The 13148-nt window shown below is 43.2% G+C and overlaps 1 protein-coding gene across 4 annotated transcripts in view; it reads right to left on the bottom strand.

The window, feature by feature from the left end:
* LOC139406659 (vesicle-associated membrane protein 4-like) overlaps window positions 1–7743 on the bottom strand; it is a 28294-nt gene extending 20551 nt beyond the window's left edge. The window contains exons 1-5 of one of the 4 annotated variants that reach the window (XM_071149509.1): window positions 7505–7722; window positions 5946–6188; window positions 4009–4113; window positions 3288–3334; window positions 3096–3146 (exon numbers count right to left, since the gene is read on the bottom strand). In XM_071149509.1, coding sequence (XP_071005610.1) covers window positions 3096–3146; window positions 3288–3334; window positions 4009–4113; window positions 5946–6032 — 290 coding nt within the window. In that variant the 5' untranslated portion in view covers window positions 6033–6188; window positions 7505–7722. Of the gene's footprint in view, window positions 1–3095; window positions 3147–3287; window positions 3335–4008; window positions 4114–5945; window positions 6189–7504 lie in introns of all 4 variants that reach the window. The other 3 variants (XM_071149510.1, XM_071149511.1, XM_071149512.1) reach the window with 3 other exon arrangements.
* Window positions 7744–13148: the final 5405 nt, after the last annotated feature.

Below are 13148 nucleotides of genomic sequence, written 5' to 3'. Positions count from 1 at the left end.
ATTAAGGTAGATTCTGACCTATGGGAGATAAGAGATAAGGAAGAGGAAAGAGGCGAGGAAAAACGAAGAAGAGGGCAGCATGGAGAGTAAGCCAAAGCAGATGTGAGATAAAAATATATATATATACAGTTGGGAAAAAAATATTTAGTCAGCCACCAATTGTGCAAGTTCTCCCACTTAAAAAGATGAGAGAGGCCTGTAATTTTCATCATAGGTACACTTCAACTATTACAGACAAAAGGAGGAGAAAAATCCAGAAAATCACATTGTAGGATTTTTTATGAATTTATTTGCAAATTATGGTGGAAAATAAGTATTTGGTCACCTACAAACAAGCAAGATTTCTGGCTCTCACAGACCTGTAACTTTTTCATTAAGAGGCTCCTCTGTCCTCCACTCGTTACCTGTATTAATGTTTGAACTTGTTATCAGTATAAACACTCCAAACTCCACTATGGCCAAGACCAAAGAGCTGTCAAAGGACACCAGAAACAAAATTGTAGACCTGCACCAGGCTGGGAAGACTGAATCTGCAATAGTTAAGCAGCTTGGTTTAAAGAAATCAACTGTGGGAGCAATTATTAGGAAATGGAAGACATACAAGACCACTGATAATCTCCCTCGATCTGTGGCTCCACGCAAGATCTTACCCCGTGGGGTCAAAATGATCACAAGAACAGTGAGCAAAAATCCCAGAACCACACGGGGGGACCTAGTGAATGACCTGCAGAGAGCTGGGACCAAAGAATACTGAGTTGCATCCAAAGAACACCATGCCTACTGTGAAGCATGGGGGTGGAAACATCATGCTTTGGGGCTGTTTTTCTGCAAAGGGACCAGGACGACTGATCCGTGTAAAGGAAAGAATGAATGGGGCCATGTATCGTGAGTTTTTGAGTGAAAACCTCCTTCCATCAGCAAGGGCATTGAAGATGAAACGCGGCTGGGTCTTTCAGCATGACAATGATCCCAAACACACCGCCCGGACAACGAAGGAGTGGCTTCGTAAGAAGCATTTCAAGGTCCTGGAGTGGCCTAGCCAGTCTCAACCCCATAGAAAATCTTTGAAGGGAGTTGAAAGTCCGTGTTGCCCAGCAACAGCCCCAAAACATCACTGCTCTAAAGGAGATCTGCATGGAGGAATGGGCCAAAATACCAGCAACAGTGTGTGAAAACCTTGTGAAGACTTACATAAAACGTTTGACCTCTGTCATTGCCAACAAAGGGTATATAACAAAGTATTGAGATAAACTTTTGTTGTTGACCAAATATTCTCATTTTGTCTGTCATAGTTGAAGTGTACCTATGATGAAAATTACAGGCCTCTCTCGTCTTTTTAAGTGGGAGAACTTGCACAATTGGTGGCTGACTAAATACTTTTTTTTGCCCCACTGTATACAGTACCAGTCAAACGTTGACACACCTACTCATTCCAGGGTTTTTATTTTTACTATTTTCTACATGTACTGTAGACGAATAGTTAAGACATCAAAAATATGAAATAACACATATGGAATTTATTTAGAATTCAAGGCATACTTAACCAGCATGGCTACCACAGCATTCTGCAGCGACACACCATACCATCTGGTTTGTGCTTAGTGGGACTATCATTTATTTTTCAACAGGACAAGACTCAAAAAACACACCTCCAGGCTGTGTAAGGGCTATTTGACAAAGAAGGAGAGCGATTGTGACTTGGCCTCTACAATCACCCGATCTCAACCAAACAGATGGTTTGGGATGAGTTGGACCGCAGAGAGGAAAAACAGCCAACAAGTGCTCAGCATATGTGGAAACTCCTTCAAGACGGTTGGAAAAACATTCCTCATGAAAATGGTTGAGAGAATGCCAAGAGTGTGCTAAGCTGTCATCAAAGCAAAGGGTGGCTACTTTGAAGAATCTAAAATATATTTAGATTTGTTTAACACTTTTTTGGTTAATACAGGATTCCATGTGTTATTTGATAGTTTTGATGTCTTCACTATTATTCTTCAATGAGTAGATGTGTCCAAACTTTTGACTGGTACTGTGAAATGCAAAGATAGGTGAACAGGGAGTGGGTCCAAGTCAAGTAGAGTGTGAATGAAAAGAATAAGAAAAAGAGAGAGGTGAATTAGTCTATTGATGATATAATTAATTGTTGTGATCATAAGTAGGCCTATTTGTATAATGTATTTTTTCCCCTTCAATTTAATAAAATGGAAAGTGCTCACTGCACAGTCTTGCCTGAGCTGTGCATACCTTTGCCCATCTAATAACGAGGAGAACCACAATGGAAATCATTTGGTTGATTGTGATTTTTATCCTTGACCATTTTAATCTGTGTAGTGTTCTATTCATAAGGAAAACTCAATGTATTTTAAATATGCCAAACTAACAAACTAATTAGGCTAATTCCTTCATTCAGGTGGAGACTTGATTTGGAATGAGTGCTACCAACTTCAAGCTGAAGCCGTGTGAGCACTGCAGCCGGTGCATTGATCGCAGCCGCATGGAGTTCTGTGCCAAGCCGTCTTCCAAGAGCTCCAGAAGAAGGGTCTTTGACTATACCAAGCACCGGCTCAAGGGCACCAACCTGACCGGATACATCAAATAATCTGCGATGCACCAAGGGACCTTTGTCTGTCTGGAAATTACCGCTCAAACAGACAGGCAGACAGGTAGAGATAGACATGACAGCGGAAGGGCTGTGATTGGAGAACAGACATGCAGTCGATGTGCTGTGGGCATCGGTGGTGACTACTAGACCAACCGCTAGACCACCTGCTGCCCAAAAGACAAGGTCCACCTTGGAATCAGAGAGGGTTCCAGTAAGAGGCAGTACTACTAGGAGGTATTGTATCCAGAACCATCAAAATCAACTGTGTTCAGCAGTTCCACAGAAACACATGTAGTTCTTTTCAATCAGATTTGGTGCAGGAAATTCAATATAAAAAAAAAGGGGAATTACGTCTTTCATTCATAATTTCTAATACGACTCAAGCCCCCCTCCCCAAAGATACACACGCACACACACGCGTGCGCACACACACACACACATGCGCGCACACACACACACATGCGCGCACACACACACACACACACACACTTACTGTCTGATTTTGTCATTTCCGGCTCCAAATCTGGGTCCAGTTGGTCCCCTCCTGAAAGACAAGCATACAGAAAATCTGTTGGCTCCAGATACACAGCCTTACAGCCCAAAATGGGCTCTATTCGAAAGCAGAAATAGGCAGAAATAAGTAGTAATTTCAGACACAAACAATGTATGTGGGATTATTACTCACAGGAAGAAGTCCTCCTCTTCATCAGAGTCTTCCTCCAACAGGTTCCTCTGTGAGGGGGCAGAGGTCAAGGGTCAGACACATCTCTCCCATTAGGCCCCTCTCCCAGACCACTCCCAAACAGTCCTAGCAAAATTCTTGTTTGAGAAATTGCATTTCGCTAAGAAGCCATTTTGGTTTCTTTTTTATCATTTTCATTGAAAAATGTTACCCAGAAATGATTTGATACTGAGATAAAAAACAGCTGCAATGGACCTTTAATGATATAAATATATTTCTTGCTGCATATAAAGAGATCACCAGATAACTGGGGGAATGTAATCCATATGATAAAGGCTTCAATCCTTTTTATCTGAGGAGTGGTTCAAAAGCCCTTTCTGCCTCTCCACTACCCATGTTCAACCCTCGCCATCTGACTGCGTGTCACTGCTCTGCTCTGCCCACTCCTGGATGTGGTCCCAGGAGCCAGGAGAGGACTGGGAGCTATTATCAGAGAAGAGGGTATGGCGAGGGGGGTGTGTGTCTGTTTCTCTTTGATCTTAGCTGAAGACAATAACAATTCTGAGACAGAGTAGGGTTGCCGTCTCCCTGCAATGTCCCTCTTGCAAAATCTCTCTCCCCTTGTTTTTAATTCCGAGCTTAAATGAGTTTGCACTGGGGAAACAAATGTTTTTGTAAATAGAATAGAAACCATTGAACCTGACTCCCTCCACCAGTGTCTCACCCTCTCGCTGCGTATGGATCCAGTGACCTCTTCATCGTTGAGGTGTCGTTTAAACTTGGGAGGCATGTTGGCGTCGTCAGGCTGCTCCTCCCGCTCTGGTTCCCTCTGTAGGACAGGAGGAGCAACACACCCGTTAGAGACCTCACACACACAATACTGTCTGCTACAGTACAGCAGCAACCCTGGTCCTACTGGGGGGGGGGGGTGCAGGCTTTAGCTCCAGCCAGCAATAACACATCCAATAATCAACCATAATAAGTAGAATCAGGTGTGCTGGGCTGGAAACAAAAGCCTGCAAACTGTTAGCGAGTCCTCCAGGTGACCACTGCTGCTACAGTCATCATAGATCGCCAGACAAATACCAAACATACACAGCACTCACTCAACACCAGCTTACTGTCCAGATGGTTATCACATCACAGATATAGTGTGGCATAGCTGGCCTGCCTGCTTGAGTCTTTACACACTTCTGAGTCCAACACAACCTCTAATGTTCAGAATAATGACTGAGTCTGGTTCCTCTCAATGTTCCCTGAGTCTTTACGCCACTGCTAAATCTATAAACGGAGTATGCCAAACATTAGGATTGCTGTTGACTCCAATGCTTCCCACAGATGTGTCAAGTTGGCTGGATGTCCTTTGGGTGGTGGACCATACTTTATACACACACACACAACTGTTGATCGTGAATGTTCTCGACACAAACCGGTGCGCCTGGCACCTACTACCATACCCAGTTCAAAGGCACTTACGTGTTTTGTCTTGCCCATTCACCCTCTGAACAGCACTCACAGACAATCCATCGCAATTGTCCCAAGGCTTAAACATCATTCTTTAACCTGTCTCCTCCCCTTCATCGACACTGATTGAAGTGGATTTAACAAGTAATATCAATAAGGGATCATAGCTTTCACCTGGATTCACCTGGTCAGTCTGTCATGGAAAGAGCAGCTGTTCTTAATGTTTTGTACACAGTGTTTCTGGAAAACACTGGTCATGTTACGTCAAACAAATATTTAAGTTTAACAGCAGACAGAGCAGTCAAAAAAGGAGTAGGGTTTGTGTGTGTGAGGCCTGCAGTCCTCACCATGTAAAGTGAGAGCAGAGAAGAACACTTCACCTAAATCTTCAAAACATATAGAACTAATTTAGAGTTTTTTAAAAAGCATATTCAGTAACAGAACCATTCCGGTTTTAAAACCATTTCCCCTAACCCTAGGCCTAGAGGGATTATTTCAGGCTTGCCAGGATGTGATGTAGGAGAGTTAGGCCTACTTATGAGTGGGTGTTGCTGTTGGACAGATTTTTAAACACTAAAATGTTCCATTTCAGCAGAGTGGCCTTAGTTGTTTTTCAGAGGTGCTCCTCTCTCCTGCCTGTTCCCTGTTAAGGGATGGTACGTGGGAGCAGTTTTATTGGGGAGCAGGGTTTGATTTAAAACTTCTTGTTGGCTATGCTGTGGAACCAAGCTCACTCAGGGGAGGGCTCCTGTGTCTGTTCTCTGCTGCTTCATTGAGTGTCTGACTCTCCTCCTTCCGTCTCCTCCCTGGTTCCTCCTCTCCGCTCTCCTCCCTAGGCCCTGTCTCTGAACCCTGGAGTAGAAAACATGCTGTTCCTCCAGCTAGCCTCAACCATTCCTGTTCCCAGATCAGTTGAATACATGGGTGTGCATCAAACCCAGCCCCAGGTCCATAAAACTCAACCCCTGCTTCTCAGTGGAACAAAGGCCTCCTGTGTAGCCTCTGAGTTGTACAACCAAACATCAAATTGTTCCACTGAAACTGAAGTCAAATGCATTTAGGTGAGGAGAGACAGCGCAAGGTAGAGTAAATACCTCCTTTACCCACTCCAAACCCATCGCCTTTTCATACTTTTATGCTGCACATGAATTGGGGACAAAGATTTGTTGAATTGAACTATGTCTAAACACATCCCACCTCTCCTGTCTTCACAGCTTCCACCCCAAGCCCTTCTCTCCTGCCCCAGCCCCTCCACCCAAGTTCCTCCAGTCCCTCTGGTACCATTGAATCCAGCTCAGACTCTGAAACTGTTGCTTTTCTCAGCGTCTCCTTCTGGCAGTGCAGTTGGAAAAGGGCCGTTCCGTGGCCAGGAGCGGAGTGGAACTTTCTGGTAAACAGAGAAGGAGATAGTGGCAGGGGACAGGGCTCTATCTCACGCAACTACAGAGAAAAGAGAGAGAGAGAGAGATGCACAGAAAGAAGAGAAAAGCCAAATCTAGCAGAGCTGAGATGCATATATGTACATACGCAGCTTTGAAATAAGCACTTTAAAGGCACAATCTGTAACGTCAAGTTGTGGTAAGAAGTTTTGGTCATCCCAAAATCTATGAAGAAAAGAAGGATGGATGGGAAGAGAGAGATGGAGAGGGGACTTTGGACTTTGTCCCAATGCCACATGGGACTGTGAAACTACAGATTGTGCATTTAACAATCAAGTGAGGAAAAAGCAGTTATCAGCTGAGAAGGTGTAGCCTATTCCTAGTATCTAAATGGCAGAAGGTCATCAGCTATAAGGGGAATGATGAAATGACAGAGAGCCTCATATCTGGTAAGAAAGTAAACTACCAGTTTAGGCAGCCATAATCAAAGGTTTATCTGAAGGAAGTAAAACTGATATTTCTGTTTGGCTGAGAGCTTAGTTCACACTTCACATAGCCTAGTGTATGATACAGGAGTTGGTTAAAACAGGTACAGACTAGCAATAATATATGCAAGACCTCGGCGACGTTCCTATATCAGCTGTACCTTGGACAACTAACTCACGTACATTTGTATTGACGAAATCCTTACAACATTTTGGCTTGTAAGGAAACTTTCCACGTTTAAGCGCTTTAGTTCAGTCTGTATACCAGAAAGCTGGTATGACAGCGATTTATTAGGCAATGCAAGGCCCTGCCCGGGGCATAGCTGCAGTTTACCATGGTATTGGATGATTACAGTATTCAATGGATTAGCTAGCACTCTACATAAAATCCAGTTGACACACAGATACATCTCCTCTGATCTAAAGACATAACCAGTAACATTAATAATTTGACACCAATTAATCCTTTGACATCAACAACACTGATTGTGTAACAATAGCCAGCTAACGTTCGTTAGCTACAGTAGCTATCCTCAGCTGTTCGTCATCAAGAATAGAGTGAGCTATATCATCTTGCAGTCACGCCACACAGCCAGCTAAATCTGAAATATCGAGAAAGCCAGACAGTCATTGTCTTCTGTGAATGGAAAATGTACGTCAGCTAGCAGAGCCGGTTTAGCTAGCCAGTTGGTTAATAATTGGCTAGCTAACACAATCAGGACTAGCTATTTGAATTCAACAAATACAATGTCATTATTTTAGTTGAGTATAGTCTAGATTGTGGCTGAAATGAATATGCAGACAGGCCGCTGGCCACTACGTACATTTCATAGCCACAGACAAAACACACAGCTGTAATGTTAGCTAGCCAGCAAGCTAATGCTAACGTTACCTGCTGTTTTCGTTGAATCCACTCTCGCTCTTGACACAGACGACCAAACACGCTGTGTTTATAAATATAGGATCATAGCGTTCTGTTTAGCTTTCTAAAATAAATCAATGCATTTTCTTCCAGCTGAGGATGGTCGCTACAGAGATGCTCTCTCAATCCTTCCTGCTTTCTCTGATCAGCTGGAGAAGACCCTTAGCGCCTGCCCAGTCTCTCTCCCTGGTTTGTGGCAGCGTCAATCTGAAGATTGGCACAATCAAGTAAATACAATTGGTGGAAGACTGAAATGCTGAAAATGAAAATAGAGAGAAATGGCTATGATTGGGAACCTTCATAGGTGTAAGTGCTGTGGGGGTGACCATGGCTCAGACATGCCTACTGGTATTTCATTTTTATGCCATGTATTAGATGAGTTCTTCAGTTCAACCAGCATTTTCAAGGGTATCTGTCTAGTCCAGACCTACTACACTACTGTAACAGCCCTGAAATAGTATGTTCTGGTGTTTGTAAACATGGAAAAGAATCAATGAAAGAATTAAGAGAATTTGTAGAATGGCACACCAGAGGCCCTGATGAGAGCAACAGATGACCCCGCGCCCAAGAGTGACTCCAGAGCTGGAGCAAGGCGGATGAAGGAATGGAGATGGGTATGCTAGAGGAGGATGAGGAGAGGAGGAAGGAGGTTGGATGGTGAGAGGAAGATGTAGAGAGTGTGGTGAAGATGGTGAGAGATTCCTAAAGAGTAAAAGTAACATATGACCATATATATACTTTGTTGTTTGTTGTATCTACTATAGATGATACTTGACATCTCGTTTTGAGATTAGATTGAGATGGTGTAGATTATTGTAGGTTTATAATTTGAAATGTACAAATGTTGAAAACGCACAGAAACCTATCGAAGTATGAATGTTTATTTTTGTACAATATAGATGTGGCTGCCCATGAATTTCTAGAATCACATTGTATTTATCAAATCAAATCCAATTTTATTTGTCACATACACATGGTTAGCAGATGTTAATGCGAGTGTAGCGAAATGCTTGTGCTTCTAGTTCTGACCATGCAGTTATATCTAACAAGTAATCTAACCTAACAATTTCACAACAACTACCTTATACACACAAGTGTAAAGGAATGAATAAGAATATGTACATAAAAATATATGAATGAGTAATGGCCGAACGGCACAGGCAAGATGCAGTAGATGGTATAGAGTACAGTATTTACATATGAGATGAGTAATGTAGGGTATGTAAACATTATATAAAGTGGCATTGTTTAAAGTGGCTAGTGATACATTTATAACTATTTAATATGATTATTTATAAGGACATTTCTAAGTGACCCCAAACCTTTGAACGGTAGTGTATATATATAGATAGATAAATAGATGTACTTTTACCCCCTTTTCTCCCCAATTTCATGATATCCCATTGGTAGTTACATTCTTGCCCCATCACTGCAACTCCCCTACGGACTCGGGAGAGGCGAAGGTCGAGGGCCATGCCTCCCCTGAAACACGACCCTACCGAGCCGCACTGCTTCTTGACACACTGCTTGCTTATCCCGGAAGCCAGCAGCACCAATGTGTCGGGGGAAACACCGTCCAGCTGGCAACCCGAAGTCAGCATGCAACCGTCCCGCCATAAGGAGTTGCTAGAGTGCAATGCGACAAGGTCATCCCGGCTGGCCAAACCCTCCTCTAACCCGGACAATTGGGCGCCGCCTCATGGGTCTCCCGGTTACGGCCGGCTGTGACACAGCCTGAGATTGAACCTGGGTCTGTAGTGATGCCTCATGCACTACAATGCAGTACCTTAGACTGCTGTACCACTCGGGAGGCTAAACAGGCGGATTTTATGGGGATTTTTAAATTATGTTAATTATGTTAATTCAATTTTCTTCGATTTGATTTCATCAAAGCTGGGACCGAGATATAAACAGCTTCTATCTCAAGGCCATCACTGTCAAATAGCCATCAAGAGCCAGCCTCCACCCAGTACCCTGCCCTGAACTTAGCCACTGTCACTAGCCAGCCTCCACCCAGTACCCTGCCCTGAACTTAGCCACTGTCACTAGCCAGCCTCCACCCAGTACCCTGCCCTGAACTTAGCCACTGTCACTAGCCAGCCTTCACCCAGTACCCTGCCCTGAACTTAGCCACTGTCACTAGCCAGCCTCCGACCAGTACCCTGCCCTGAACTTAGCCACTGTCACTAGCCATCTATCACCCAGGTACTCAACCCTGTACCTTAGAGGCTGCTGCCCCATGTACTGTACATAGACATGGAATCACTGGTCACTTTACAAGATAACTGGGACATTTCCTCCTGACCTGGAGGTCAGCAGAGGTCAAAGCCATATCCCTCTGAAGCGCACTTTATCACTAGCCCTCCTATCTCTCCTTTAGCCCTGTTATATACCTAGCCCCCCTCCCAGTGGTGTTATACCCCTAGCCCCCTATCAATTCAAGGGGCTTTATTGGCATGGGAACATGATACCCCCCCTATCTCCAGCCCTGTTATGGCCCCAGTGTGTGAGGCTATGGCCGATGCTAGAGCACTCACAGGTCCTCTCACAGCCTAGCGGCTCTGAGTAGGATACTCAATATGAAATTATGTCCTTACTTAAGACTGCTATGTACCAAAACACATTCCCATTCTAAATCTGAAAAAAGTCTGTCAATGATAATCACTAACAGTAAAATGGAAGGTGTTGAGGGAAATAAAACTTTCCATTTGACTTTTTTCATCATGGGTTATTGTCTGTTAATTCATTTATCCGGTGGTGTGTTTTTTCAGTCACAACATGGCTGTAAACAGATCGTCTCTTTAATTGGAGAAGTAGTCATATATTCTACTCTATGCCAAAACACACACCAAACAAAACAATGTACTGTATATATTTTTTACAGTCTATGATAAACACACAGTAAACAACGTTTAAAGTAATTGTCCAGTGAAAATCTCACTTTTAAAAGTTCATAAATGCTTAATTTCCTTATAGACTATGATGTCATACTCCTTTAGGAGGATGAGCTGGCCAATCAGCGGTCTACTAGCACTCATATTTTTAATGAACTGGATACGCCCACACCATTTCACTCATAATGTAATTAATTATAAGTCATATTTCATAGAAATCTGGACAGTTACTTTAATTTCAGGTATTTATGTAGACAGGCAGATGTGACACACTCACTCAAGCATGCACGTGCGCACAAACACACACACAGATGTTAACATAGGCTGGATGTGTCTGTGTGGCTTGCCTAATGTAAGTCCAGTGATTACATTGTGTTTAACAGGATTCTCTACCTTTACTAGCCTCCTCACAGAGATATTTATATGGACTGAGGCTCATAATGTTTACAGAGTTCCATGAAAGCCATTGCCCTCCCAATTCCTAGAATGCTCTCTCCACATAGCAGTACCTGGATAGATGTTGTGTAACTAACTTGACTGGAGCATTTTCTCAATTATTGTTGGCTGACAGCTGAATCAATGCATGGTGTTATAACAGTGTTATCATCATCACTCATCTTTGTCGTAGCTGTTAAACAGCAGGGAATGGGATGCAGTGTGAAAGTCCCTCCAGTCAGTCATTCCTGGTATGTGTAAGTGACCAGACTTGTGTGTCTGATGGCTGGTTCCTCATCAGGAAGGAGAGGCATGATTTCTCATGCCTCAGCCTTCAGAAGCAGACATCATCAATAACATGTTTACCGGTACCTCTCCAAACATACACGTGGGTGGACGGGAGACAGAAGTATTTCCACTGAATCAGGAAATGAGGAATGCTGTTGTGTTTAATTGTAAGGAGAGAGGTAGAGGAATGAGAGCGATACCACCCGTCTTCATGGGTTCTCTTCATCGTTAGGCCACCGGGGGTGCAGAGAGAGTTTGACGTGGTGTAGAGGTGAGTCTGTCCTAGCCTCCTGAATAATTCCCCTCTTTCTGGGGTTGGCTTCCTAACATACCAGACCTTACCCTGCCTGCTGCTAATTTACACCTGACTCTTACAATGGCGCTTTCTCAAATTACACCCATTCCCTACTTATGTCCAGAGCCCTTTGAGTAAAATAGTTTTAATTGACAGCTTCAAAAATATTGTGATGAATAAAAGCTTTGGTTTAACCCAACATTGTCTCATAAACCTCATGTTTTAGTAAAAGGGACTCCTGAATGAAGCGGGTCCAGACTGTTGGAGAATCACTTCAACATGAGGCAATATTAGGACTGAAATGGGGAAAAACAGTTGAGATCATCCACATTCCTACTAAATCCTGGCCTCTGGGTTTTCCTCCCTCCCTGGGATGCAAAGTGTATGTGAGCAGTGTTGTTTCTGCCTGAGAAAGAGGATGAAGTCCCCAACCAACCTGGTCTCAGAGCATTTCGTATTATTCGGTACTTAAAACCAATCCACTCCTCATGCACAGTATGATATGTTACGTTTCGCATGTATTGTATATAACATACAATACATAACATTCATTTGTGGATGACCAAGATTTACAATTCATATGACGTTACGAATTGCAATTCGTACGATATGTTATAAATTTGCGAAACGTATGTGTTACGTTACTTTTTCCAATTTGTTGTCGCCAACGTTGGCTAGGTGGCTAATGTGAGCTAGTTGGCTAATGTTATCTGGACTAGGGGTTAGCTAACATGCTAATTAGCTAAAATTGTCCATGATAAGGGTCGAACACGCAACCTTTGGGTTGCTAGGCATTCACGTTATACAACCATCCTCCTTTCGTATTTGCCTTAAGTAACCATACCAAACGTAACAAATACTAATTTGAGTGTCCCGGATTTACATTTACTATGTTACGTCTAGGCTATTTTTTATTTAACCAGGCAAGTCGGTTAAGAACAAATTGTTATTTACAACGGCCTACCGGAGAAAAGTGGATGAATTGCCTTGTTCAGGGGCAGAATGACAGATTTTTACCTTGTCAGCTCGGGGATTTGATCTTGCAACCTTTCACTCTAACCACTAGGCTACCTGCCACTATGAGATAAGGCTGCCTCAACAGTCCACATTAATCTTAGGTAAATCTAAGACACTGGTAACTATCCCAAGATATCTCATTGGTGTTGTTTCCAACGGTAGCAAATTAAGCATAGTGGGCAGAACAAGCAAGGAGGGCAGAGACGAGCACAAGCTAGTGAGATACTGTTAGCATGTATTTGCATATTTCCGTTAGGGAACGCCTTCTCGGTGAAGTGCGCACATGCAATACAAATTTCCCTTGCACTCCTAAACTATTTTTGGAGGGAAACTTTGGCAAAGGGTAAAGTCTACACAACTTTGTGCAGTGTTCTTAACAAACTCTAGTTTTGGGAACCATTGATGAGAAAACGTGTTGAATGTCGGGAAGATTTATCAAGCTCCATTCTTCTCCCACTTCCCGCCACTGGACTTCCCCTCCTCACTAAACAGATGCGTCAGATGTATGCATCCTGAGAGACATCTGGCTCCCATCTGTGGGTAAATGTTGTGTTTTCCCTCCTACGGTATTAATCTTGATATTCACATCTTGATACTGACATCTAGTGGTGCCATCTGCAACAACACGTTGGTTCTTTGGACTGAATTATGAGTTAAGACCGAAGAATAAACTACCAGTCACAGG

The sequence above is a fragment of the Oncorhynchus clarkii genome, chromosome 4 (assembly GCF_045791955.1).
Source record: "Oncorhynchus clarkii lewisi isolate Uvic-CL-2024 chromosome 4, UVic_Ocla_1.0, whole genome shotgun sequence".
NCBI lineage: Eukaryota > Metazoa > Chordata > Actinopteri > Salmoniformes > Salmonidae > Oncorhynchus > Oncorhynchus clarkii.
This window is presented reverse-complemented; position numbering and strand designations above follow the sequence as displayed.